The 27,504-nt window shown below is 41.2% G+C and overlaps 2 protein-coding genes across 2 annotated transcripts; both read left to right on the forward strand.

Moving 5' to 3' along the window:
* Nucleotides 1–4,088: 4,088 nt before the first annotated feature.
* Nucleotides 4,089–4,898, forward strand: olig2 (oligodendrocyte lineage transcription factor 2). Its single transcript, XM_028591992.1, has one exon. The coding sequence runs from the start codon at nt 4,089–4,091 to the stop codon at nt 4,896–4,898; it is 810 nt and encodes a 269-aa protein (XP_028447793.1).
* A 17,639-nt stretch (nt 4,899–22,537) lies between these two features.
* olig1 (oligodendrocyte transcription factor 1) lies at nt 22,538–23,641 on the forward strand. Its single transcript, XM_028592029.1, has one exon. The coding sequence runs from the start codon at nt 22,800–22,802 to the stop codon at nt 23,565–23,567; it is 768 nt and encodes a 255-aa protein (XP_028447830.1). The 5' UTR covers nt 22,538–22,799; the 3' UTR covers nt 23,568–23,641.
* Nucleotides 23,642–27,504: the final 3,863 nt, after the last annotated feature.

The following is a 27,504-nucleotide window of genomic DNA, read 5'->3' on the forward strand; positions in this document are numbered from 1 at the left end:
AGAGAGAGAGAGAGAGAGAGAGAGAGAGAGAGAGAGAGAGAGAGAAATTAAGGAGATGATGGTGGTGAGGAGTGTAGTTGGTGAGAGTCAGAGTTGGAGGTGGAATGGGAAATGTTAAAAGCACCCCTGCCCACATACATTGGTCTACTTTGAGTTTAGGGCTGTTTTCTTCAGATTGGGTTGAGGTCGACAATAGTGCTTCCAACAGATTATGTCTGTATCTTTCCTGTTTTAACATGACAATGGTCCTGTGCACAAAGTCCAGGTCCATAAAGAAATTCTTCTCCCAGTTTATTGTGGAAGAACTTGACTGGTCTGAGCCCTGACCTCAACCCCATCCAACACCTTTGGGATGAACTGGAACACAAACTGTGAGCCAGACCTTATCACCCCACATCAGTGTCCGACCTCACTAATGCTCAAGTGTCTGAACGGTTGGGCTGAATGGGAGCAAATCCCTGCAACCAGGTTCCAAAATCGAGTGGAACGCATGAAACCAAAAAAGTGGATGCTGTTACTGTAAAGCCTCAGATAAACGTTGTGGGACTCACGAGTGTCATGCTTTTTATTTATTTCTTTCATAATATGAGAGCAAATAATTGTAGGCTGAGTTCAGGAAATGTACTTGCAAACACTGAGTTTGTGTTATATGTAACTGAAGGCTCTCTCTGCTTTTTCAGAGTCTTTCCACCCTCATCTTTTCACCCCAATTTTTTTATTTAGGCTATGTATTGTTTCTGTCCAGAGCAGTCTAGCAATCTGGGAAATATTTCTGGCCAAACATGATGTAACTATACTGCAAACTGCTGGATGGAGGGGTGAAATGCACTTTTCTGCAGGGCACTACAGTGCTGGCAAATACAACGTACAAGAAAATTGTTTTCTCAGATTGGGTGACAACTTTAAACATCAGTGGTTGACTGATGTCTGCTTTGAATTTTGGCATTGAAATATCACAGTGAGGAAATTCACCATTTGACTCTTTTAGGTAAAAACATACTGTGTTTTAAAAGTAGTTCTGCATGAATTATGATCATAACAGGTTAATTTCATAGAGTTTCTCAACATTGGTTTGGGACCCCACAGGATATTCTTAAAGCTGATAATACATAATTATATTAGGTTGATAGGTCTAGAATAAAAGTTTGAGATCTAGGTTATAATCATTTATAGGCTATTTGATTTTATTCCCCCAGGCTTTTAAAACACAAAAATATGATGTTGTGCCATGAAATGGTGAGAAACTCTTTTTGACTGTCTGTGGTTAAGTATTTGGATATTATTTTATATTTCTGAAACAAACTGTGAGGGTTAGACTACCATGAAGCCTCCATAAGTCCTGATAGATGCCAATCATTTTACTAACTAATTGTAAGTAGGTCTAGACTTGTAAAAGGCTAATGATGCATGCATGGATGTGAAAGGAACCCATGAAGAAGAAAGCCTGTAGTCTGTGTTTCTCATTGTGAATCCGGTGCAACAGTGAGAGTGTGGGAATGTCTAATGAGTGGTGGCACAGATACAAACCTCCTGATTTAAAATGCCACTTTAACCGCCTTCATTACCATAATCTTATTTAGACTAACAGGAGTAAACACGCGAACGCAACGGACGGAGAAAATAAGCAGATATAACGATGAGGAGAAAAGGGAGCAGTGTGTGTGTGTGTATATGTGTGTGTGTTTGTGTAATGACCTTGATTTTGTGACGGACCGATGTGACACCTGACTGACGGTTGCGGAAAAAATGATCGTTTCTGATTGGCTAGCAAGTGACGTTAAAATGGAATGTGACCCCACTGCTAAACCAATGTTATAAATCAGTGCGCAATGTTAACTGCAACCACCGCAACAGCACAACGTCTTAATTCTAAACTATCTGACCACAGACAGACAGACAGACAGACAGACAGACACATACATAGGCCTACATACATACATACATACATACATACATACATACATAGCCTACATACACACATAATAGACACATGCATACATAAATAAAGAGATAGGCTACATAGATAAATAAATAAGCTGAACACGATTTTCAACACATTTAGATACCTTTTATTAAGGACATTTTAATTAAATAAAAGCCTCTAATCAATAGGCTAAAATAAAAATATAAATGTTTTGCTCCTATATGCTATATATAGGCTATATATTTTATTGTTTTATTGTGTGTTTTAAAACTTCCGAAAATCAGACAGTTTCTGATAACAAACAGTGGCAATTATTCTAAATTAAAATCCACCTTTTAAGTTCACCCTAGAGCTGAGTCTGTAGAATAGCCTAAGTTAAAATTAATATTAATTAATTAAATTAACGTTCTTCTCAAACATTTTTCTTTTTATATATATAAATATTCAAAAAGGCTAGGCTACAGATAGGATATCCCGAGCCCAGTCTTATGAAACAGATAAACTTGTAGAGGCAATTAGCGCTGATTGCGTCTGACTGCACACTACAACTCATATTTGGGGACAATGCTGCTGTCAGTTTGAGTTACGTCCGAGAGCAAATCACCGGTTTGGGTCCTTATGTCTGTCAGAGGCCGTCTGAGCGCCAGCAGCAGGCCACACTGCTATCGCTCACTGCGGACTAATTGAAATGTTACGGATCATAACCGTTAGAAACAATTTTGCACACTTCATTAATTAACGTTAAAGATGCTTTTAACGACAGCTGCTGGTCGACAGCGGGTAACAACGGAAAACACCATATTAACACTAAAACTGCAAGCAGGAAACATATTGCGCTGCTTATTAGGCTTCGATCCGTTATTACTGTTCATTTGACGACGTGATTTAATGGTCGGATAGGCTATACAGCCCGGAGGGTTAAAAAGTAGATACAAATAAATGAAAGATTAGGAACGAACTTTCGATTAAAACAAATTAAAAATAATATTCGCGTAAATATTGTAGGTAAAGCCTGGATGGATAAATAACAATTAGTATAGGATGTTAAATAAAAATAAACGTTAAACATTTTTAAAAGTTATTTTGTCACAGTTTCGGCACAAAAACCAATTCATTATAATTCAGCCTCGTCATTGAAAAAGAGGACTGGTTAATTTTATTACTGGTTCAGGTTCTGAATACAGACACATTATTCACCTATAAGAGGCAAAATGTGGCTTAGTATCTGTGTTATTATAATAAAATCCATCCACACGCAGGCCAACATTTTCACAAGAAGGGGCCATATGTAGGACGGAGTGTGTCTGATTTCACTTAATGCTGTGTGTTGGTAATTACATCAGGCTGGAGGACCCTCCGTTACCCTCCTCCCCCTGCCTCCACCCTCCTCCTCCTCCCTCCACGGAGCTGATTGGTCGCAGGGAGGCAGCCGGGACAGAAACGGCGTTGTCCTGGTGACCCGGCCTCTGTGCTCTTCAGCCCGCTATAAAACCCGGCGGTCGCACGCAGGCGTGCCAAATGGGCTGTCAGATGCGATTTGGAGTAACAAGTGGATTTGACGTTTAGGTTTTCTCACCATCGCGCTTGGAAACACTCTTGGTACGTGTTTGATTATTTGTTTTTAGACAATCTGATGAACAATTAGTGTCTTCTTACACAGATTTGGATGTTCCCTGCTCTGCTTATGCAGAGCCAGACGCAAGTAGCAATACTGTGTAGAAAAGTCGTTGAAACTCGCTGATCACTTATTCCTTATCAGATGATCAAATATCAATATAAAGATAAACAAGGTAAAGCAAATTTGCAAGAAATGTAATTGTAGGCCGTGTTTAAATAGGCTACATTTCTGCAGTACTCAGGATATAGTTTCTTTTTTTAGCCTTACATTTTCTTCAAGGCTACCAATTAGCCAAATTAAAAGCCACGTTTTCTTTGCATAGTCCTACTTTTGTTCGCAATATTTTTTTATTACCAGTAGTTAGTTAGTAACCACCAAAAAGTTGATATTAGGCTATGGTGTGTGGTAAAGGTATGAGATGTGGATTTTTTGGGGGTTCAGCAAATTAAAACGTTTTTTTTTCTCTCCCTCTCTCTCTCTCTCTCTCTCTCTCTCTCTCTCTCTCTCTCTCTCTCTCTCTTCAGACCACTTTACTGGACCAATACCATGGACTCAGATACGAGCCGCGTGTCAAGCAGACCCTCATCTCCCGAGGAGGACATCTTCCTGTCCGCTCTAAAGAAGTCCGTGCACGGTTTCTCCGGCGCCGTGTCCTCCACACAGAGCGACTCTCTGTCTGAAATCCCCGGCCTGCGCGGCCTTTCCGCAGACGACGAGGATTCCCTCCTTCGGCTGTCCAAGAAAGACCGGAAACTCCTGTCAGAGAACGAGCTGCAGACCATCCGCCTCAAGATCAACAGCCGCGAGAGGAAAAGGATGCACGACCTCAACGTGGCCATGGATGGCCTCCGGGAGGTCATGCCCTATGCGCACGGACCCTCGGTACGCAAACTCTCCAAAATCGCGACCCTGCTGCTGGCTAGAAACTACATCCTGATGCTGAGCAACTCACTGGAGGAGATGAAGCGGCTGGTCAGCGAAATCTACGGCAGCAGCGGACACCACGGCGGCTTCCACCCAGCAGCCTGTGGGACTATGACACACGCTGGGCCCGTGCCGGGACACCCGGCGGTTTCACACGCCTCACACCCGGTGGTGCACCACCCGCTCCTCCCCCCGGCCGTCTCCACCGCCTCGCTGTCCGCGCCTGGTATCTCCGCCGTCACCTCGGTCCGACCCCACCATGGACTCCTCAAAGCGCCCGTTGCAGGCGCAGGGCCGCTGGGCAGCAGTTTCCATCACTGGGGCGTTGGCACCGGGATGCCTTGTCCGTGCAGCATGTGCCAAGTCCCGCCTCCGCATGTGACCAGCATGAGCGCCGTCACTATGCCGAGGCTGGCCAGCGACTCCAAGTGACTCCAAACTAAATGGAGACGAACTTTTTGGGGCTGTTACAGACTCTCACCCCACATTATTACTCTTTTTTTTTTTTTATTTATCTTTGTTGCTGAATCCGTTGCCTCGACGGAGCCAGTAAAGAACAATGCATTGGTTTTCCTCACTGGGCCTTTGGGGTTTTGCAACTAACGTAGTGTTTTATGGTAATTAACCTCAATTGTAACAGGTGTTTCTTCACAGAGCTCCAAAAGCGCAACATACCTTCAGCTTATTACTGGAAGTCTTTGGCCCAGGCATCTGTGTGTCTAGTTATTTAAAGATCAATCCGTTTGAATCCGTTCTGTGGGCCTGCAGAGGGGAAAAGACCCAAATCAAACCACAAATATAGAGTGTACATATGTAGATTGATTATTCTGTTTAAATAGTCGGATAGGCCTATATCATATATTAGAATCTTGTTAATGTGTGGGAAGTCTCCCCCACCCCTCACATGTTGCACCTGCTTTGTTCTATCCGTCTTATTAAATGCTTCCGTCCTTATTTTCAGTAGGCTGTCATTCTCTGTCCGAAGCAAACAATGACCACTTGTTTATTTTTTTAATAAAAACATGAAAATGATATTTATTTACTTATTTTGGACGGGAATTTCAGATGAATCTCTGATTATGTTGGGGTTTGAAATGTAAAATAAAGACGATTAATTGAAAAGGTGAAACGTCTTTGGTGATGTTTTTTTCTTCTTCTATAGTTTACACAAAAGGATGAACATGTCTAACTGAGTTTGAAAGCAGCGCTGAAACACCAAGTCTACAATCACAGACACACTGAACACTAGCAGTATTACAGAGATTGAAGCTTAGCTTATCATCATTCATTAAAATAAAATTGACATTTAAATAGCTAAATTTCAGGATTCTTAGCTAAATGGGAATATTTTGTAATTTTGAGTTAAATAAAATTGATTTGACTTCACAGACATTCCTTCAGACAGTGTCTGTGCAAAGTAGATTCAAAATACAGCCATAAATAAGGAAAATATATTGGTTCTATATTGGTTCTTTGAGAATCTTTTTTAATTACTTTCATCTTAACCTAAAATACCCTACATAAAATTCATGATGTCCATTGAATAAAAAAACAAATTAAACAAACAAGAACTGACTTGAGCTTTTTTTCTTTTAGATGTATAGTAATTGATGAAGATGTTTTATATAATCTTAATATTTTATGATATACTAGCATTTCTGCTTGCATTTCATGAAACAAACTTGTTCTGACCTCGTGTAGTGCTGAATGATATTTAGATCACAACAAAGTCAATGTTTGTGATTCTTCAGTTGCGCACAAAGTGACTTCAGCTGGTTGAGAATCAATTACATTTCAAATAAAAAACCAAATAGTGAGGACATTCACCTGTAGTCCAACTGCAGAATGTATCTGTTGTAATCAGCTAAAAAATTGATATTTTACCTCTAAAATTGAAAGTGGAATCCTCAGCTTTGCAAAATAAGGGTGTAAACAGCTGCTAAGGATGCCCAAAAAAAGCCAGTGATGAGTTAAGGCCGGTAGACTTTAGGAAAAGGCAGCAGCTGCATAGCAGATTGTGCATGCTGTTGCAATGTTTTCCAAAGGCTTTTGAAGCTGGAACGATATGAACTAAATCTTTGAATATTCATGCACGCATTTGTTTATTCGTCTCATTACTGGAATTGAATTATTCAAAGTCCTTCAGAATTTTGTAGGACATTTCAGAGAGGAAGAGGTCATTTGGTGCAATACGGCAAAAATACAGTCTATTTAAAGAAAAGCTATGAGACAGTCATTCTTTTAAAAGTCTCAGCATGTAGAAACAAATATGAGTAGAACAGACACCCAATTCCTTTGCTCTTAAATTCTTACTGCATCCTTTTACTATTGTTATGTACAATATTTTGTACCTTATCACAACATTCACTTTAACACCACATTAGACAGTTTTCTCTCTGAGTCAGATGGATCCATATTTGGTGACATACTGAACAGGTCACCAACCACAGCCAACCACAAAAAGGATACATTTTCAGCTACCACTGTTGTTCATTCGTCCATTTGTTCTCAGGATAGATTACATTATGTCAAATACTGTTGAGTTCTGTTAGAGATGGGGCAGAAAGAAGAGAAATAGCTTACTGTACATAAGACAGTCTTGATGTCAGACGCTCTCATCAGCAGCCTGTTCATTCACTCAGAAACTGTCAGGTAATACAAACCTGTTTCAAACAGTTTAAAGGCAGTGGCGCTGCCAGTGGGTGGCCAGCGGGGAGGGGGGCAGCCGCCCTAATACTCCTTGTTGTCCCTAGAAAGCGGTTCAAAAATAGGAGAGATCGAGCGTTCTCAGTCGTGGCCCCAAGGCTGTGGAATGAATTGCCGCTGCATGTCAGATTGGCCCCCAGCCTTCACAATTTTAAATCACCACTTAAAACTCACTTTTATCCATTGGCCTTTAAATCTGTTTGAGAGTTGAATTGTTCATCTTAATTTTCTAGTCTGTAACTTGTTGTAAATGTTTGTTTTGTTACTCGTGTGTTTATAATCATGTCAATTGCCAGCACTTTGGTCAACCTGGTTGTTTTAAATGTGCTTTACAAATAAAGTTGGATTGGATTGGATTGGATCAACTAGCCTAAGTAAATGTAAGGGATAATGTAGAGTGAGTCGGTCACAATTGTAATTTGGAACCCCGACAGGGTACTGAGGCATCTTGAATCAACCTGAAAGGGGGAGCTTATTACATGGATACTTACTAAAGAAATAAATCCTTTGACACCAAATGTTGATTTAAAAATGATTTTATTGGCGTTGGTATTTGACGACGAGGAAAAGAAAACGGGTTGTTAAAACTGTTGGCCCCTGACTTCGTGTTCATGTCATGCTGCGGCTGGCTGATCGCGGGCGACTCGCCGCCGCTATGCACTGCACGCTGCCCGAGCTGGGCTTCTGCAGGAGATCGGTGCTCAGATTGAGGTTACCCGATGATTATGCCAGTGTCCTGGTCGGGAGGGGTAACGCTATCACTGATGAGCCCCGCTCTCCAACGGAAGCCAGGTAATGGAGTGTGAGCTAACCGTGGGGCTAACTAATGCTCTGTTTGCACTGTAGCTATTAGCCGTTAGCACCGTTAGCGCTTCCCACGGTAGGCCGACCCCCATAGTGCACAGTGCAGCGAAGCAGCAATTAGGCAATGGGAGCACTATTGCCAACAGTCTGCTTTACGTAGCAACATAAAACCTACATAGCATATTAAAGATGTTAATTACCCCACCACTAAAAAGTGCAAAAAGTTTACTGAAGAGTTTGAGGCATGCCAGTCAGCCAAAGTCTGAACACACCCACACAATCCTGAGAAGAGGTGCGTGGACTCTACAGGTCTGTAAGGACTTCAAACGTCTTTATTGTTCATCAAAAAAACTTTGTCATCATCATTCATGGCATTGGCATCTTCTCTAATGTGTCTCCACAGCAGACATTTGACTTGTCTTAACCATAACATTAACAAAGGCTTTGTTCTATGCAAGTGTCCCGGTAACCCATGACTTTCTATGGTACACTACGTTGTATTTAATTTCATCAATTCAGTGAATCAGCTCAGGTCAACGTGCACATGGTGTTTAGATGGACAAATAATGTATTTTAGCTGACTAAGTTGCCACTTGCAGCTATATTTTGTCTTTTTCCTGTGTGTTAAAATGTTGGCAGTATTTGTTGAGAGAATGTGATTTTTCTGTCAGCATTTTGCATTCAAAGACAAATTCACCATTGTACAGCCCCCAGTTAGTCCCCGTAAAGAAGCCAGTTTGGATAAATAACTCATTCACTTTTTCCACACTTGAAAGTTTCAATAATTTATACTTTTGGTATCATTTTTGTTAATATAAACTGGACCCGTCCGAATATAATAGATGTGTAATACAGAGTGAGGGTTAACACAAAATAATCCATTCAGCTGTTTTGAGAAATAACAAATCATCAGCTCATAAAGGCATGAGATATAGGATCATTTGTATTTGAACATCTGCTTTACATCAGGTGTCTTGGGAGAAATTTGTCAGTGCAAAATGCAGTTCATATGGATTAAAAAGTATCACGTTATCCCCCTCCCTCCATGACTCCCTTTCGTGTAAACACTATTCTACTCTTAATAACTTGAATATGCAAATCCGCCCTTTGCTGGTCAGGAAGTTGTGATTACACAACAAACACCATCCGATGATAGCAACAGGTACGTTGATACAATGCTCCATTAAAGAAAGAACAAACAAAGTGTCTTATTGAGACAATGTTTCACCACAAGCCTCCAGAACAGTTTCAGTGCTCCAGCAAGCGATTTTTATAGGTTGTTTGATTACATTTTTGATTCTCCGTTGACCGTGGAGACATGCGACAAAACAAAGTTTTCTTCACAAATTCAAAGCAACACTCAGTAACTAATTGATATACAAATGGTCATTTTGCAGGTGAAGTATTTCTTTAATGGCCTCAACCCTGACCACAAACTTTTTGGGGCTGTTACAGACTCTCACCCCACATTATTTGTTGCTGAATCCGTTGCCTCGACGGAGCCAGTAAAGAACAATGCATTGGTTTTCCTCACTGGGCCTTTGGGGTTTTGCAACTAACGTAGTGTTTTATAGTAATTAACCTCAATTGTAACAGGTGTTTCTTCACAGAGCTCCAAAAGCGCAACACATCTTCAGCTTATTACTGGAAGTCTTTGGCCCAGGTATCTGTGTGTCTAGTTATTTAAAGATCAATCCGTTTGAATCGAATTCGAATTGAGTGTACATATGTAGATTGATTATTCTGTTTAACTAGTCGGATAGGCCTATATCATATATTAGAATCTTGTTAATGTGTGGAAGTCTCCCCCACCCCTCACATGTTGCACCTGCTTTGTTCTATCCGTCTTATTCAATGCTTCTGTCCTTATTTTCAGTAGGCTGTCATTCTCTGTCCGAAGCAAACAAGCAAATTTTTTTTTTTAATAAAAACACGACAAATGGTCATTTTGTGGGTGAAGTATTTCTTTAATGGCCTAAACCCTGACCACACATCAGATGCAAGATGAAGTCCAATCTTTGGTTTCAAAGTCCTGCACATTGTATGCTTTACCCACCATCCACTCCCACTCCGACAAAACTGTTATGTTTCTGCGCTCATTTATTTAATTTCTACTTATTCCTATTCTCATTTAATATCAGTGCAAGTTCCAACACAAGACGACATGTTGTTGACATTTTGGAATAAGTCGAAGCAGTCACACAAGTTTTTCTATTATGCACCCAGATAAACATGGTGCTAAAGTAAAAAAAAACAAAAAACTGGCTGTGTCGCATCTTTTCAGCTGAACACTCTGTCCAATAGCAGCTGGGCTTCACATCCCTGTGACTGGATTTGAATAAACAGCTCCTTATCCACTGTTGGTGGCAGGCTGACTTATCCGTTGATGCTGAGAGTGTGAGGTTGGTTCTGTGACAGTTTAAATATTCATAACTTTGGACAGAAGGGGAGCATCAGTCTTACACTGTTGTAACTGGATTTAAACCATCCAGAAAACACAGATGTACACCCTTTCAGCTCCGCGCATCATGTTGTGTTAGCTGAAAGGATTAAAGATCGGGGAGATGCATCAAAGGTGGCGGAATAACAGAAAGAGAAACAGAGTCTATGATGCAGCAAAGGAGGAATAAGACAGAGAAGATAAACAAACAGAGAAGCTGTCAGGGACAAAGGCAGGATTTAACACTTACAAGGGAATAGATGGAACTCTAAGGTGAATATAAGACCTCAGAGGTCACTCTTTCCCATGGCACTGATGTTTACTCCAGCTCACTTCATCTGCTCACTCTTAAACACCATTACACAGTGGGATGGACTAAACACACAAAGAACCCCTGACTGTATTGGTAAGATCAGCAACAAGTGGTTGCTTAACTGAGCTGTTTCTTTGATTTGTTGGCAAGTTTTTCTGTAGTTTTTTTTTTATCGTGTTAAAGATTTAGTTTGACGCTTTGGGAAATATGCATATTTCGCTTTCTTGCCAAAAGTTAGATGAGAAGATTGATTCCACTTTCATATTTGTCTGTAAATTTGAAGCTACAACCAGAAGCTATATCTTTTTGTGCAAATTCAACGAAAATATAATGTTTGTGAGCTTTAGAGGTGCTGGTAGGTGGATTTTTTGGATTTTGTGCTCCTTAAATTCAATTGATGATTATTAAGTCCAACGTATTTGTTTTATATCTTTTTTAACTGGACCCATGCAGAACACCTGTATAGCCTTGGTTTGATTTGCAATACATCTTGCAACCAAAGTTTGCAACGGGGCAGCTACGTCAGAAGCTGAATTTCATTAGGTGAGTTTTTGTTTTTATTGCACACTGACTTCCCCATGTGACGTGACTTTCACAATGACATACCTGTGGGCCAAAATCGGAGGTGCAGGTACTTTGTTCCAAATTCTTCAGGATATTTCTGCAACGGTAGATACTAAAGAACTTGTGTTTTTGCGTCTGTTCAACAATCTATGAACAGGAGCAGATGAACTCCTCGATCGGGTGGATCAATGTGTTTAGTAAAAGCCCAGAGGGACAAAGACAGAAGGGAGTGAGAGTAAAGGAAAGCGAGAGAAACAAAGCGAGAGAGCAGAAGATCCATTGAGTGTGTTTTTTGTGGCTGAAGAATCGTCCCCAGTGGCTTTGAAAAGAGGGATAATCCTGTCAAGTAAGCAGACCTTTGGATATTCATGACTGGCCGAGCGGCTCCGCGGACTGAAGGAGGACACAGTCAGGATGGGATTAGACATCAAAGTGAATCTGAGGGGTGCAGGACTGGGACATGAATCATCCAAAAGCAGAAACACAGAGGTCTCAGAGGGGTGTGCTGGGGGCCAGCGGGGGCCAGCGTGGACCAGTTGTCCAGTTGTGTGGACAGCACTTTGAATGACTCCAGGATGAGGGCCTCCTAAATGCACTGTAAACCCAGATTTAGTTGTAATTAAACTTTTTAGTTGTCAATACTTATTCTTTCATGTTCTGTTAAAAACCACATTCATTACTAAATCACAATAGTTGTTTGTAATAATCAGTGTAAGTATGCAGTGCATAAATCATATTTAACACAGATAACTAAGGATTACTTTTTATTAAAAGTAACTAGTAATGTGTAATTTATTACTTTTTTTGAGTAAATACCCCAACACTGGTGTTAATACAACTTGACCTGTTAAGTTTCACCTTGTGTAAAAACTTGGTTGATGGTTTAAGGCAACGGGTTTCCAATGCAAATTTCTAGTAAAGTCAACTAATTCGGGACAACAGTGTGCCTTTCAAGAGAGTGATATGATGTGGTGTGTGCACCTGCCCCCTAATCTGAGAAACATACATGCATTTAAATTTAGTAATAAAATAAGTTCTCATTAATGTCATCCTTCAGTCTGCTGAGCTGCTGAGGAGGAGCGTAATGATCCTTTGTCTGCACACATTTTAGTGCTTTTGGTCTGGGCCTGTCTGGTACGATTTGGACTATGACAACGCTATCATGCACAGAGCCAGGTCCATAAAGACATGTTTTTCCCATTTTTGGTGGAAGAACTAGACTGGTCTGCACAGAGCCGTGACCTCATCCCCATCCAACACCTTTGGGATGAACTGGAACGCCGACTGTGAGCCAGACCAACGTCAGTGTTGGACCTCATTAATGCTCTTGTGGCTGAACGGGAGCAAATCTCTACAGCCAGGTTCCAAAATCTGGTGGAAAGCCCAAAAGTGGAGGCTGACAAATATGCAGATTAATGCTCATGGATTTGGAATGACAAGTTTAACAATCCCATATGGTTTTAATGTTAGGGCATCCACATACTTTTGGCCTTATCTGTCCAGGTTTAGAGATATATGTGCGTCTCAAAGATTTCTTCTTCACAATACAGAAGAATAATCACCAAATAATCTAATATATGCTCTCAAATACGCTGCACTATCTCTCTCTCATACCAAACACACACACACACACACACACACACACACAAATATAGAAGCTCATATTTCATTAACGAGGTAAATGCATGTGTGTGTATATTGTGTGGATAACGTCCCATATGGTTTGTTGACTATGTCACGCTCATGTCTGTCCCCTTTCAGCAGCTGGGATGTTCGGACAAAAGAAATGTCAGGATTCAGGGAAACTAAAGTGAGGTTAGGAAACACACAGACGCAGAATGAACAAGACAAGGAAATGTTGGTCTAAGTTTTCCAGCTCTAAGTCTGTTGTCAGCAGAACTTTACTGCTAAACATCAACAAGCAACCCTGGCTCCTAAAAAAATATGTGTCCATACAACTGAAGCACATTCACGATTACGTCTGTTTTGAACCCGTCATCGTACCACCGACAGGTGCAAGTTGTGAAACGTTTGCATTTTTAAACACGTGGTTAACGTTGTGCTTTGAAACACTCTTGGTTAGGTTTAGGAAAAGATGATGGTTTGGGTTAAAATGAGTATGTTTGTTATGTATTTCACTAATTTCACACCGGAGGCCCATGTTTTCTTGACCCATTCATCCATCCGCTCCGACCTCTTTGCTATGCAGACTTTGATTAGAAACCTATTTGTGATAGGTCAAGAATACCCCAGGAGAAAATAAGTTTTCCTCAAAACATATATATATATATTTTTTTAAGATTATTTTTTGGGGCTTTTTCTGCCTTTAATTTTTGACAGGACAGCTAGGTGAGAAAGGGGAGAGAGAGAGGGAAGACATGTAGGAAATTGTCACAGGGCAGATTTGAACACTGAAGATACTGCAGATCATGTTATTAGTGGTCTCGCTTTGCCAGACCCTCCTCTAAAGTGCGCTGGAGGAGAGTCTGGCTGCAAAATAGTTGTGCGAGAGAAAACTCAGATTGGACAGATAGTCTAGCTAGCTGTCTCAATTTACCATGCAGAGATCTGAGGAGCAGTCAAAAATAGTCCTCATAAATCCACCAAATTTAAATTCCAACACAAAGAAAGCGGAAGGAAACGGAAAATACATGCATCCGGTGGAATTTCCTACAGCACCGGAGCAGTCCCGGAAGTGGAACGCGGATATAGACTATGTTATTAGCAACATACTTACTGTCTTACTACTTGCATTTTCCACAAGGCTTCAGTCTTTCTGGGGTTAGTGGTTACGCCAGCCATGCTACCATGAGATGTTTTAATAATTACAACCCCAATTTGTCAAGTTACTGAAGCCTGCTATCATGTTGCACTGCAACATATGTCTGCTCTCTGAGTTGTTGCATCCCTTGGGGTCCCCTGTTTCATAAATCAAATTAGCACCACAGTCCACATGTCTGTCATCAGATTTACAAGTAAGCTGAACAGAACACAAGTAAACCAAAGTTATGTTTTCTTTCTTTTTTTTTTACGTCTGTATTTAACCATTTAATTAATAAAAGGGTAAACAAAACAAGTCACCTGCTTTCACACTCTTAGTAGTTAACAGTCCTCAGTGGGAGGCCAAGTCATGAGTTTGGACAACATCTGTGATAAACCTGCTGCAGTTTAATCAGAGTGGAGGCTGAATAGAAGGGGAGAGTGGTGGCTGCTTCAGTCTGATCTCTCAGGTCTTAGTGGGGATTTGAATGTGCTGAGAGGCTGTGAGGAGCAGGAGCACAGTGGGAGGTGAATGAGCTGCAGGAGTAGGAGGAGGAGGTTGTAAGGCATAGCGGAGAGATTCTGGGCTGTCTCAAGGGGAGGACGGGGGTCTTGTGTGTGTGATACAGAGTGTATAGGCTGACAGATGTGTCCATCAACTCCTGAAAGAATCATCTTACATCCACTGCATCCATCTGCCAGCCTGTTGTGGCAAGATTTTGTGAAATCAGAACAATGTCTTGAAATGCAAAATGACGTTCCCTATTCATGACAAAAGTGGAAGAAAATGTTTTCCAACATGAACAGATCACTTTAAACCTTTAAAAATAATGCCAGTGGGTGCAAACTCTGTGCAATAAAGCACAAGTAAAGAAAAAAATATAGGCCTATTGAGGATTTTACTCAAGACTCCACATTTTTCCAGACATATGCCATAAGACAGAATTTTGAGAACATTTTAACAGAGAAAATCCCGCACACTGACCATTATGCAAGTAATAATTTATTAGAAAAATACAACGTTTCGGTTTTTTGATCTGCTACTCTTGATCATATCCTACGCACCTGCCCGATAAAAGAGGTGTGCAAAAAAGTTTTCTTACGAGAACATTTTAACAAAATGCTACACAAGACATATTATATATAAGAAATATTTCTTTAATGAACCATCTTGAGTTTTCATTAAGCATCTCATGGTTTGATAGAAGTGAACATATATTTGTCATTTTCTGATTGTGACTTTTTTATTTATTTAAAAATAAGGGGAAATGTAGGGTGACAATTGGGTGTTTAAGAGGTAAAAGATTAATAAAGATCATCAACTTCGTGGTAGAAAGAGAAAGGTCAGCGGGTGGATGGGTGGATACACCAAAACTCAAGCAAAGTTTTCATTCATCCACTGATCCCATTGCTATCCATTCATTCACGGCGTAGCAAATTAGAGAAATTAGCACCAAGATACCTTTTCTCCCAAGCAGTGTCTTTCCCCCAGCGCTCCCGGGTCAGCTGGAAGGTGTGATCCCTGCAGCGTATCCGGTTCTGCCTCGTGGCGTCCTCCCAGCTGGCCGAGCGCGAAACGTGTCCAAAGGGAGTCCAGGGACAATCTTAACCAGGCCATGTCCACAAAAATGTGAATAACATACCAACTTTGGTGGCTAAACATATAACTGCAGACACCTCACACCCACTAGGCACTAAGGGTAACAACTCCAAATTAATTGCAGAGATCCTGGAATGTGTTATTGGGGCAATAAAGAAGAGCAGTCAAATGATCTGGCAGGTTGAAAACAAGGTAACAGTTTATGTCAAGAATCTAAAACGCTTAGAGCTTAAAACTAAAAATGCACTGCAAGTACAGCAGGTCAAAGTTAAACATGGAGCTAACCTGGTGGTTTGTCTATAACCTGTCTGATTGTCTGACTGCTTGTGTTTCTTACGTCTGACTTTTACGTCATTTTTACTGATAGACATGACAGACCCAAATATATAATAAATAAATAAATAAACCCAAATTTAAATAACCCAAATGTATCCTAAAAATAAGAAAAGGTTTGTCAGAGTTTGTAGTAGAGAGTCAAAGTTTTGTCGTTCGTATTGAGTCTACTGCAATGATAGAACTTCCATTGCTAAAAGAAATTCATGCCAATGGATCCCAACGATGAACCGAACATTTCCACCCTGCCGGCACTTTTTGTTGTCGTCTCTTTATTTTGCATCAACATATTCAATGCCTGTTCCCCCTTCCCGCGCTAAAATGCTTCACTTTCAGAAGTCTAATTTCTGGGACGTGTATCCTCATCCATCATGCTTCTGTCAGCTATCACGTTAACAGTGACTTTGGTCTTGCTGCAACGCCCTCCATACAGCTGGGCATAACCTCTGAAAACCCACCCTTGGCCTTGTAGCGCTAATAAAACCCCAAAAGACCTCAATCACTTGGTGAGAAGAAGAAGAAGAACAAGGCTCTGTGTTACTTTGGACAAGGATTCCTGTGGAAGTTTAGTGTCTGTGAATCCATCATTGTCACGGTTAAATAGGATCGGGGGTGTTAAGGATACTTTGTGGGGGACGGTTTAACTAACACTTTCCCATTAGCAGCCACCCCACAAATCCCTGGTGGCATTGTTTCAGAGAGGAACATCTGCTATAACAACAGACAATCATTGAGTTGGATTATGTTTGGGGTAATTTTAAATGAACGCAAGTAAGGAAAGGTTAGAGTGCTTTGGTTTGACTGTTGCGAACAAATCAATGTCAAACTTTAAAAATATATATAGATTTATTTATTTATTTTAAATGTATGAGGATTTTAAGGCTTTTAATTTGAAAGTAACACATCCAGATCTTGCAAAAATACATCAAACACAACAACACAGGCAATAAACGTCAAGACAAAAAAAAGAAAGTGTCAGTGGAGCACTTAGCAACCTGAAATATGAATGTGGCAAATGTCCATCTGTATTTAAATAACCGTGACCAACTTGGCGTGTGCGGCTATTGAGAGCGAAGCATTTAGGCTCTCTTTCACAAAGGGCCCCAGGGCTAAAACCTTACACCCCTCCCACCTTCATTATCCCTGCCACACTATGATCAGCACCAAATGCTGACTATCCCAGGCCAGCGCTCACAAAGCATGCTGGGAAGGACAAAAGCAGACCTTCAGCCGATTGGTTCCACCTTATTAACAGCTTGTAATCTTCTCATGTCTTTGGCCAGGCCTCACAGAGCAGGCGTTAGGGCAAATAGATGAGTGTGTCCTCCGTTCCTGCTTTGATGCAGGGCTGCCTTTTCCTCTCTGAAAAGTCTGGTTCTGTTGTATTTCCATTGTTGCAGCTGCACCTGTTTCCCCACAAGGACACATGGAGAAAATCAGTCACTGGCAACTGTTAATTTCTCATTAGACTCTCTCTGCACATTGTAAACAGTAGACAGTTTGGGATGTAAAGCCCAGAGCAGGTGCTTGTTTAACGTTCTGGTGAACTACCTTGGAGAGATAAAATGTACACAAGTTTCCAAAGTTTTATTGCAACTCCAACTAAATGAATTCGCTGATTTTCTCTCTGAGAGAGTCTGATTCAATATGCAAACTTGTTTTGATGTTATTTTAAGGTTTGACTTCGGCTCTTAACAGTGGTTGGATTGCAGTTTGAAAATGGATAGGGGTAGTAGAGATTCTGTTCATTCTTCACAAGTTTCACGAGTGTTGTTTACCAACAGATTCTTTGTGCACTTTCATCTGCATTATGTCCTAGAAGGCTGTCATCAGTCACTTCTTTGAATTAATAATCATCAATCATCAATAAATTAAGAGGGGACTTGACATGGGGCAGCCTCACACCAAACTGAAAGCATGTAGAAAAAAAACAACAACATAGGGCTTTACATTGTAATTAAAGGGGCGCTATGCAGTTTTGGCCATTTCTTCGCTTTTTGCTCGCAGGTTCCTCTATAGAGTTCCCCCTACACCTATCGGAATAGATATTTGGCAGCTCCTATGTTTACTTGTGTCTGACTCTCTGTCAGTCTGCCGTTTCCTCTTGCTCTGTTCTTCCGACAATGCTTTCCTAGGTTTCTGCTTATTTTTTGCCGGCTCAGCCATGACGATAGTTTGAAAAACTCCATCGCTACCTTGTTAGCCGGTTCCTGAATGGGTGTATGTGTGCAGTATGCGATACTTCCTGACGCCGAGGCTCGCTGGCCGAAAGTTGCAAAGTTAGATTTTAAAATCAATTCTGTAATTCACTGGTAGCCAATGCAGGTGAGCCAGAACAGGAGCAATGTGTTCTCTTTTCCTTGTTCCAGTTAAAAGTCTAGCAGCTCATTTTGAACCATTTGGAGTCGAGAAAAGGGGGAAAGGGTCAGCCTCATATACAGGGAATTACAGTAATCAAGCCGAAAGGTGCTAAAGCAACCAGATGATGATAAAAACAGCTTCTAATTAGCTAAGATTCTAAGCTGATAAAAGCTGCCCTTATTAGCCTAATGTGGTTTTGAAAAAGTATTTAGTAGGCCTAGTCTAAAAAGCAATTCATATTAGTAGCTAATGCATTTTTTTATTGAGTCATGCAGGAAAGAGCCAGGTAAGAAATATCTGTGTGCTGCATGGCTGCCTTAGTCAGCTAGGAGGCCTTGTGGGCTTTTATTGTCCTCTCAAGGAACTGCTAGCCAATCAGAGAAATGTATTTTTGTTTAATTCAGGAGCTTTTGAGCAACAAGCGAGACAGTCCGGCACAAACGGACAAGGACACCAAATATAGCTGTGTAATCGTTCAAATTTGTAGAGCCTTCTTCAGACATTTAACAACATAAGTCCTCTCTCCGAGGCAGCGAACACATCGACACACCATCAAGTGTCACACAAAAGAGCTCAATCAGACACCTGATGTAAATTGACTCCATTAAGTCAAGATTGTGTCCGGCCAGACTTCAGGCTTCATTTGTAAAACTGTCTCTTTATATCCAGTTAGGTGGATGTATAATTATACCAATTTGTACTCAATTAAAGAGCCAATAGAGGTTGTTTTGTTTGTGTTTGAACAAGGAAATGTCTGCTCTGCTCTGGTGGTCCAAAATTAAGGATTCTGCTTTCATTTTTCTGTAAATATATCTGTGATTATTTGTTAATAAAAAAAGAGCATAGTAAAAAATAAAAATACAAACTTCAGTGAAATATTTTGATACGTTACATTTTTCCAAATGCCATTTGCAATGCAGATACTCTGTAGTTTAGTAATTTAGTGTTATTTTTATTTTGTATTTATTTAGACCAAATTCCTATCACCAGAATCAAATGGAGGGCCATGAACCTTATTTTTTGTAAACTTGTAGAGGCAAAATGTTGAATTTGAAATAATCTGCTCCATTTACTGTAAAGAATCCTGGGATTATTTGGATAAAATCAATTTATAAAAAAGCCTTATCTATACTGGAGATGTGTGGCTTTAAAATCATAAACAACATAAAGAAACCACAAAAGGAAGAACATATATATATATATATATATATATATATATATATATATATATATTTTTTTTTTTTTTTTTGACAAAAAGGAATTCATAACAATTTTTTCAGTGGTGTCACTTTGGGTGTATTTTTCATACCATATTGGGGAATAAATTGACCCAGGAGTTTGGCTGAGGTGTCTTCCTGTCTGTCAGCCTCAGGAAATGGCTCCACACAGACGAGGCATTTAGCTCCCAGGTGCAGACCCACCATTGCCCAGATGGATGGTACTCCTTCCACCATAAAGACACTAGTCTTCCCCCTGCCCTGAAGCCACCGGTGCTCCTGCCCTGGTCCAGCCTCATCAAAAGGAGCCTGGAAGCTGGGAGGCGGATATGCTGGGCTGCTACCCCAAATCAAGCTCACTTTTCTTTCCCTTGTAAGTCGTGGATAAAAAAAAAAAAAAAAAAAAAAAAAGGGGAGGTGCGCTTCTCTGGTAGACACCAGCTTCTTTCTTTCTCTTCTTTTCTAACTTCTGTATGTGTGGCTCCTTGCAGGTGTCCTTTCTTTTCTCTTCTCTTCTTTCCAAATACTGTCAAAACCATTTCGGCTCGTCTTCTTTCATTACTCAGTTTATTACCCCTCATTGTTAGACAAGCACTAGAAATCAAATTGAGCTCACAGGCACGCACACAAACACACACACACACACACACACACACACACACACACACACACACACACACACACACACACACATGCACAAATGAATCCTGGCTGCCTGCACTCTGTTCTCCTGCAGGTGCGAGGGCCATCCGCCTGGCTCTTTTCATGAGGCCCTCCCTTTCCTGTCCGTCTGCAGCCGTCCATTGAGCTTCAATCACAGCACCAGCCGGACGCCACCGGACCACTGGCAGGGAAGGGAAGCGCCTCCACACACATCTTTCACTTGTTGAACGACAAGTGAAGAGCGGCTGGGGAGCAAAGAAAGGGTCTTCCTCCTCTGCATCTCCTTCTGCTTTCATCGTAAACAACTTGCTTTCTGTTTGTAACGGTGCTGTCCTTCCCCTCTTCCCCCCTGCCTTCCTTTTCTCCCGCTCAGATGGGCTTTACAAGGACGAGGGGGCGGGGGGGGGAGTGCAAAGGAGGAGGACGGCCAGGCTCCCTGTACAACGGGGGGGATGCTGAGGTCTTTTTGTGGCTCATGAATGGCACATTTGAGGTTTCCAGCCTTGCTCGGAGCCCCAAGCCAGCTTCACCTGTGGTTGGAGTCAATTGGCCTGTTGTCTGCCTGCCTGGAACTGTGCCCAGCTCTCTGCCAGCTAATTTGGTTAGCGTAGCCACTCAGAACAGAGCAACAATAACCTCCACCTCAAAACCATCAATTAACTCCCAGCACACAATGATGTATCCATTCACTGTTTGCCAGAACTGTTCTCTGACACGATTAATACCCATGCTAATACTGCTAATACCTGCCCTCTGTCACATAACAATGTGCTGATGATTTGAATGGCTTCCAAGTTGTTACATGGCTGTAGAGGAACATTCCATTAAGCCCACAGTGTTTTTGTGTGCACTTTTGATTAACTTCACACAAAGAAAAAGTAAAAGCAATGTTGCTCATGTTGTCAGGTGCTAACAAGAGCACTGGTGGCTTTTAGGCACAGCAGTGCTTTGGGTCAAATGCTAACATCAGCTTCCTAACATGCTCACAATAACAATGCTAACTTGTTGATGTTTAGCAGGTAATGTTCTTCACATTCACCATCATTTTAGTGTGTTAGCATGCTAACTTTGGCTTATTAGCACTAAAGATAAAGTACAGCTGAGGCTGATGGGACTGACATTAGTTTTGGAATTGCACAAAAGGACGTCAGAGTAAAAGTGATGTTGTTATGCAAACAACTTGTCAGAGTTATGACAATGTCCTTGTTTACCCCCTAACGTGTCCTGTAATAACCTACAAGATCATCCACTTCTGTGCTTGGAAAACTGCTTTTTTACTTACTTTTACTTTGATTATATAAATAATAATAATGAAGCTCCCAGCACATTATGATGCCAGGACCCAACCTTTTACCTTTACATAATGCAAATGTTCAATCTGACCTTACGAAAACTATTTAGGAATGCAATGTTCGTCGTAAATGGAACAACTTACAAAAAACAGACAAAAATGTATCTATCATTTCTTTCGTAAATTTTAAACTCAGATCTTCCAAATGCATTTTGACCTCATTGTCAATTGCGTATTCTACGTTGTGAGTTTAAACTCTGCTTGTTTCATTAAACTGCATATATGTTTTATATTTAGGAACATCATAAAACACGGACAGGGCCTCGCTGACAATAACATTTTACAGTAAGTGTCCTGTTAAAGAGAGCAGCAGCAAAAAAAATATAAAAAAAGTTCCTGTACAGCCTGAAAAATGGCCTCTTTACTTTTGCTGTCTGTCCACATCAAAAACACAGTAAATATCATTCATGAGAGTTTTTAACATTAGTTGTTCTCATGTTCAATCTGATCTGGGTAAAATAAGTTTTAATGTTGATGCTCCATAATACAAAATTACCAACTAACTTTCAAAACACTATGCTTCATTGTCAGCAGCATATGTTAACTAAGTATTTTAAATTGTGCTTGTGTAATGTCTATTGCTTTAATGCTGTAGTGTTCTTGTGCACAGGTTTCTCTTCAAAACAAAGATCTTAAACCAACTAAATAATCCACATCATTCTTTTCTAATATCTTGCCTTGAATTGTTCCCATTTTAAATGGGATTCGGCTGGTGTTGTCACCCTCTAACAGTTCTGTCTCACTGACAAATATCAAAAAGTCAGACGTGCATATGTGTTTGTAAAGAACACATCGTGTGTCGGGGAGGAGTTGAGCTGAGGTGGGGGTATGTGAGGGGAGCATTTAGCTCACTTTTCCACTGTGTGAGCTGTCATTCTCACCACACGCAGCTGTGGAAATGAGATAAAACGGAGCTGCCACTTTAGGAAGCTCTCATTCACTCATTTGTGCAGCCAGAAACCTCTGAAGCCAAAACGTTTGGTGACTCGTTATTGTGCTGGATGGCAGCTGTTTTCTGCAAGCAAAAGAGAGATCAACAGGTGGAAGGAATGAAAGTTTGATTTTTGAACTTTGTGGATTTTAAAAATAAGCAGAAGTGTGAGGTATTTTTGCTTTGACTATTTTTGGTTTGCATCTCAAACTTTACATTTTGCTGAAGACATTTTTAAAGAAGACTACACTCAACTACAACTCTGATTATAGCACACCACTGAACAGACTATGAATGTGCTATCAAACCCAGTGATCAGGGCCCAGGAGCAGTCTCTACCTCTCTGTGGCCCCGGGTCTGTCCAGGACTTACCCCACTGCCCTCCAGGGTTCAACCTGAGCTCTCGTCTAAACCCAGCACCCATGCTTGGCCTCCAGAGTGGCCAAAGACCAACCAAACCTCAGAGGGAGCTGAGCCCTGAGGAGCAGCAGGAGCTCAGAAGGAAGATCAATAGCAGGGAGAGGAAGCGGATGCAGGACTTGAACATTGCCATGGATGCCCTCAGGGAGGTCATGGTGCCGTACGGCTCCTCGCCATCTTCTGCCTCCTCCTCTCAGTCCCACCAGCCTGGAGCTCCTCCAGGCCGCAGGCTCTCTAAGATCTCCACCCTGGTTCTGGCCAGGAACTACATCCTCCTCCTGGGTTCGTCTCTGCAGGAGATGCGGCGGCTGCTGGGAGAGGTAAGCGTCGGGATGGGGGTGAACACAGGACCGGTCCCCCGGCTGCTGCTCGCTGGAGGGTGGCCCCTCATCTCTGGCCCCAGTCAGCTCCTCCTCACCCAGGAGTCCCTCCTCACCACAGCAGCGTCCTCCTCTTCTTCCACTTCATCGTCCTCTGCTGCTAAATGTCCCCTGTTGTCTCCGGGTCCCATGGAGGCCTCACTGGCCCCTGTGCAGTGGAGCTCTGCAGGGGCCTCAGGAGGGCCCGTGTGCCCCTGTGGAGTCTGCAGACTGCCCAGATTTAGCCACTCCACTTCCGCTCCAAGATTCCCAAAATGACTTCCTGAAGTTGAAGTTTAAGAACGGACTTGATGACTGTTACATGTATGCAAATTCTTTTTATATGAATTGTTATTTTTCTAACATTTTTAACGGGTTTATAATAATTTAACTCACAATTATCCTTTGAGCTTTTTAAACCCAGTGGATCTATTGTGTATTTGGTAAGCCAGTTTCTAAGTAAATATAATACGTAAATATGATACGTTGTGTTTTATTACTTCTCTCATTTCACAAACCAAGAAATAATTGACTACTTTGTTGATCCATGTTGAAATTGGGAGCTGTAATGACTGTGTGTGTGTGTGTGTGTGTGTGTGTGTGTGTGTGTGTGTGTGTGTGTGTGGTGCATTTGATTGCAGTATCAAAAAATATGATATCACAATTTTAGGGTCCCACTGGAGAGGGCCCAAACCATGGACTCTTCTGAAATAAAAAAACATTTAAGAGCAGTGAAAACCTATTCTCAGTTTCTTACAATGAGCAATGGGATCCTACATGAACGGATTTCAGATGAATGATTTCTGTGAAGGATTTGTGTTTTTGTCTGAGCTCTTCTAGTTGGTTTGAAGTGGGCAGGCTAGTTTTATAAAAGTGAGATATCCCTCCTGTCAGCAGGCAGACTCCCCCTTTGTCTTTAGCAGTCTACAATTTTCTCTAACAATTATGAAAACACAAAGTAATTTAACACATATGCTTTAATATAAATAGGGATTCCCAGAAATTACATAATGATCTTCTCCACAAACCCTGATTCTTAGAAATTATGTTGTAAACTGCTTGTTTTCCAATTACTGTACGTTCTAAAGAGAAACTTAATAATTGCTACTTGGATTATGTTAGGCTACATTTTTTTCGATTAATGAAGCTCTACATTTATTTACCTTACCAGAAGTGGATGGTGGGCATCCATAGTGAGAGCAGAACTTTGACACTAGAGTTGTGCATGTGATAAGGTTTAGGCACCAAAAGTCTTATGGTTAAGGTTGGTGAAAAATAATGGTTTTAATCAAATGGTAATAAAAATGACCAACGTTATTTTTCAATGTGAAAGGTAAGTTTAGGTTTACGCAACCAATTTACTTGGTAAGGTTTAGGGGAAAAAAACATGGTTTGGGTTAAAATAAGTACGTCAGTTTGTTGCGTTACATACGTAACTAACATACGTAGGTTATGTACAAAAGGCAATTCAAATAAGTCAACACAGACTTTTGGGTTTCATAAGGGACAAAGACAGCAGCCTCCTGCATGAAAGTCCTGTTTGACCCATCCATCCACCCAGACCTCCTCCCTACATGGACTTTTATTATTTTCCTCCCTGTGCAAACTTTTGTTGCTCTTTACTGTATACTACATCATCTCAAACAGTTGAAAGCCTGGTACGTCTCACACAGGCGCTGAAGGGTGCCTTGTGCCTTAGTATCAGATGCTAAGGGCCAAGCTGACCAGGCTGTCGTATTTGACGAGTTGGTAGTGAGAATGGGTTGACACAACATGTGCTTACCTTAACCTTAACCTTAAGCAAGTGCTGTGAATGCACATTTTACTGATACGTTTTAAAAACATTTGTGTCTTGCCAGATATATTAATTATATATGCTGTTGATAAAAATTTTAATTGGGCTCCATACACTCCCCCTTAAAAAAATTCTGCAAAGTTTGTTTTAGGGAACAGGGTTAACACCACAGTTTGTAAAGATGAAACCACTTTCTGGCAAATGTTGCTCCCATTTGCATAAAGTAAAGAAAATTAACTTTTGACCCCTGTCTTTTCTCTGCTCAGCTGTGTTGCCTGCTATCCCATAGTACCTTGAGAAGTGATTCACTTATAGAAACTTCTTGTTGCGCTCTACTACGTTTGTTGGGCCTTCACCGTTGACGCTGATAAGAGCTGAAAAGCTTCTCCAGCACCCTCCACACCACCCCAAAATAGTGAAACAGTCCTCATCTATTCCCCTATTCATCACCCCAACAAGCAAAAGATCAAAACCCACCCGTGTAATTACTGCTCCGCAGAAAGGAAGCCTTTTGATTATTAGCCCCCTCTCTCTCCTCCATCCTCAAATTCTTGATGTTTCTCTGTGTTAAGGAGCCGGGATGGGTGATTTGGTGCTACTCATTACACTCACTCCACAATATGTTCAAACGCCCAGAAAAGTCTTGCTGAATGGGGTTCGCTCCTGCAAACTCGCCACCCCTCTGGAAGAAAGCAGGCAGCCTTATTCTGAGTGAGAATAAGAGGCGCTGGTAGGAGGGAGGATATTCTCAGCAACAAGCTGGCCCTTAGCACGGCCTGCATGAATAATAATAATGAAAATAATCATAATCATAATGCTGATAAAATACTCAAAATAATTGCTACCACGGAAGAAGAGGATTATGAAGGGTAGATATGTGAATGGTGGCGAGTGAAAGGACGGGAATCTATTAGCATCAGGGAGGACAAAAGAGGAGCTGGATGCCATTAAGTGAGATTAAGCTAAATAAGGCCTGATTTTCTTACAAGGAAAAGGGAGGAAGGAGAAGAGGGTGGGAGTAAAGGGGGATGGAGGGAGGGAGAGCCTGATTCATAGATCAAAGTAAGATGGCCAAACTTCACGTCTTTCATTTACATATAGCTGCTTTATCCCTGGAGGGATTAGCTACCTTGCTATTTTCTCCGGGTTGCTCTCCATTCTGCCACCTTTTGCCCACCATCTATTTCCTCCTGCTCTCAGGATGGTTCAACCCTTCTTCTCTTCTTTTTTTGAGTTTGGCTCCTTAATTTCTCCCCCCTCTCACTCTCTGCCCTTTATCCTGGTTTCTCCAAGAGGCTCTCACTTTCTCGAGTTTGGTGGTTTCATTGTTGCAGCGACGCAGGGGTCTGGTCAGCCTTTGTGTTAGCACTTTAACTCATCTCCATTTCATCACTGTTGTTCAATGGGGCGAGGAGGGCTTGTAAGACAATGCACACACACACACACACACACACACACACACACACACACACACACACACACACACACACACACACACACACACACACTCAAATGTACACACACATGCAGGAGCACATTTTTCTCAGTTAAAGTTTGTAATGTATTGATCTATACAGTAACTTCTGTGTTTCTCCCTTTTATTTTTTCAACCTAAACCTTTCTCTGCTGCTAATATCCCAGAATTGTTACAAGAAATAAGAAATAAGACTGAGAAGGCTGATGACTCTTTTATCTACGTTACATTGACATCCGAGTTTGCAAGTGGAATCAGCCGTTGTAGTTTTTTGACAAAATGTTATCATGATTAAATGTTTATTTAATTTAATTATGTGTTGGGAGTCCAGTGTAGTTTAAACCACACAAAGGTAAAGTAAGTAATGTACTTTCAGTTCCCAGTTAAAGCTGTGAAAAAGGACTACTGGTTCCAGATCTCTGAATTGCTTCATAATAACAGATTTCTTTTGCAGAAGTTAAATGGATTTGACTACTTCTGTTTGCAGCCTTGAATTGCCCCTTGAGGGCCATTCAACCTGATTATCACGCTATAACGGGACAGCTCAATAGTGGAACCTGCATTTCAAGTCAGTGCACCTTCTGTACAGTAGATGCGGTATATGAGACTGCAGGTAACCATAGCAACTGTACATGCTACAGCTGCTGCGATTCAGCCAGCTATTGCTGGTGAAACTTAACATAACAATGGATTAAACTGGCTATACAAACCACTGCCTTTGGTAAATGGCTGAAGCCCAGTATCCCAGTATAAGAGATTGTGCTCCCAAGAAAAACACTTGTTTAAAAAATTCTGCAAAAAAACCACGTTTACTTTCATGCGACAAAGCCCTTGGTTGTAGGAATTATTAACATGTACGTTCAAAAATTGTTTTAGTCATGCGAGAGAAAACTCAGATTGGACAGATGGTCTAGCTAGCTGTCTGGATTTACCCTGCAGTGATCTGA

Source organism: Perca flavescens, chromosome 11 (genome assembly GCF_004354835.1).
Source record: "Perca flavescens isolate YP-PL-M2 chromosome 11, PFLA_1.0, whole genome shotgun sequence".
NCBI lineage: Eukaryota > Metazoa > Chordata > Actinopteri > Perciformes > Percidae > Perca > Perca flavescens.

Coding starts and splice junctions, on each gene's coding strand:
- olig2 (XM_028591992.1), top strand. CDS start 4,089: ATGGACTCAGATACGAGCCGCGTGTCAAGCAGACCCTCATCTCCCGAG.
- olig1 (XM_028592029.1), top strand. CDS start 22,800: ATGAATGTGCTATCAAACCCAGTGATCAGGGCCCAGGAGCAGTCTCTA.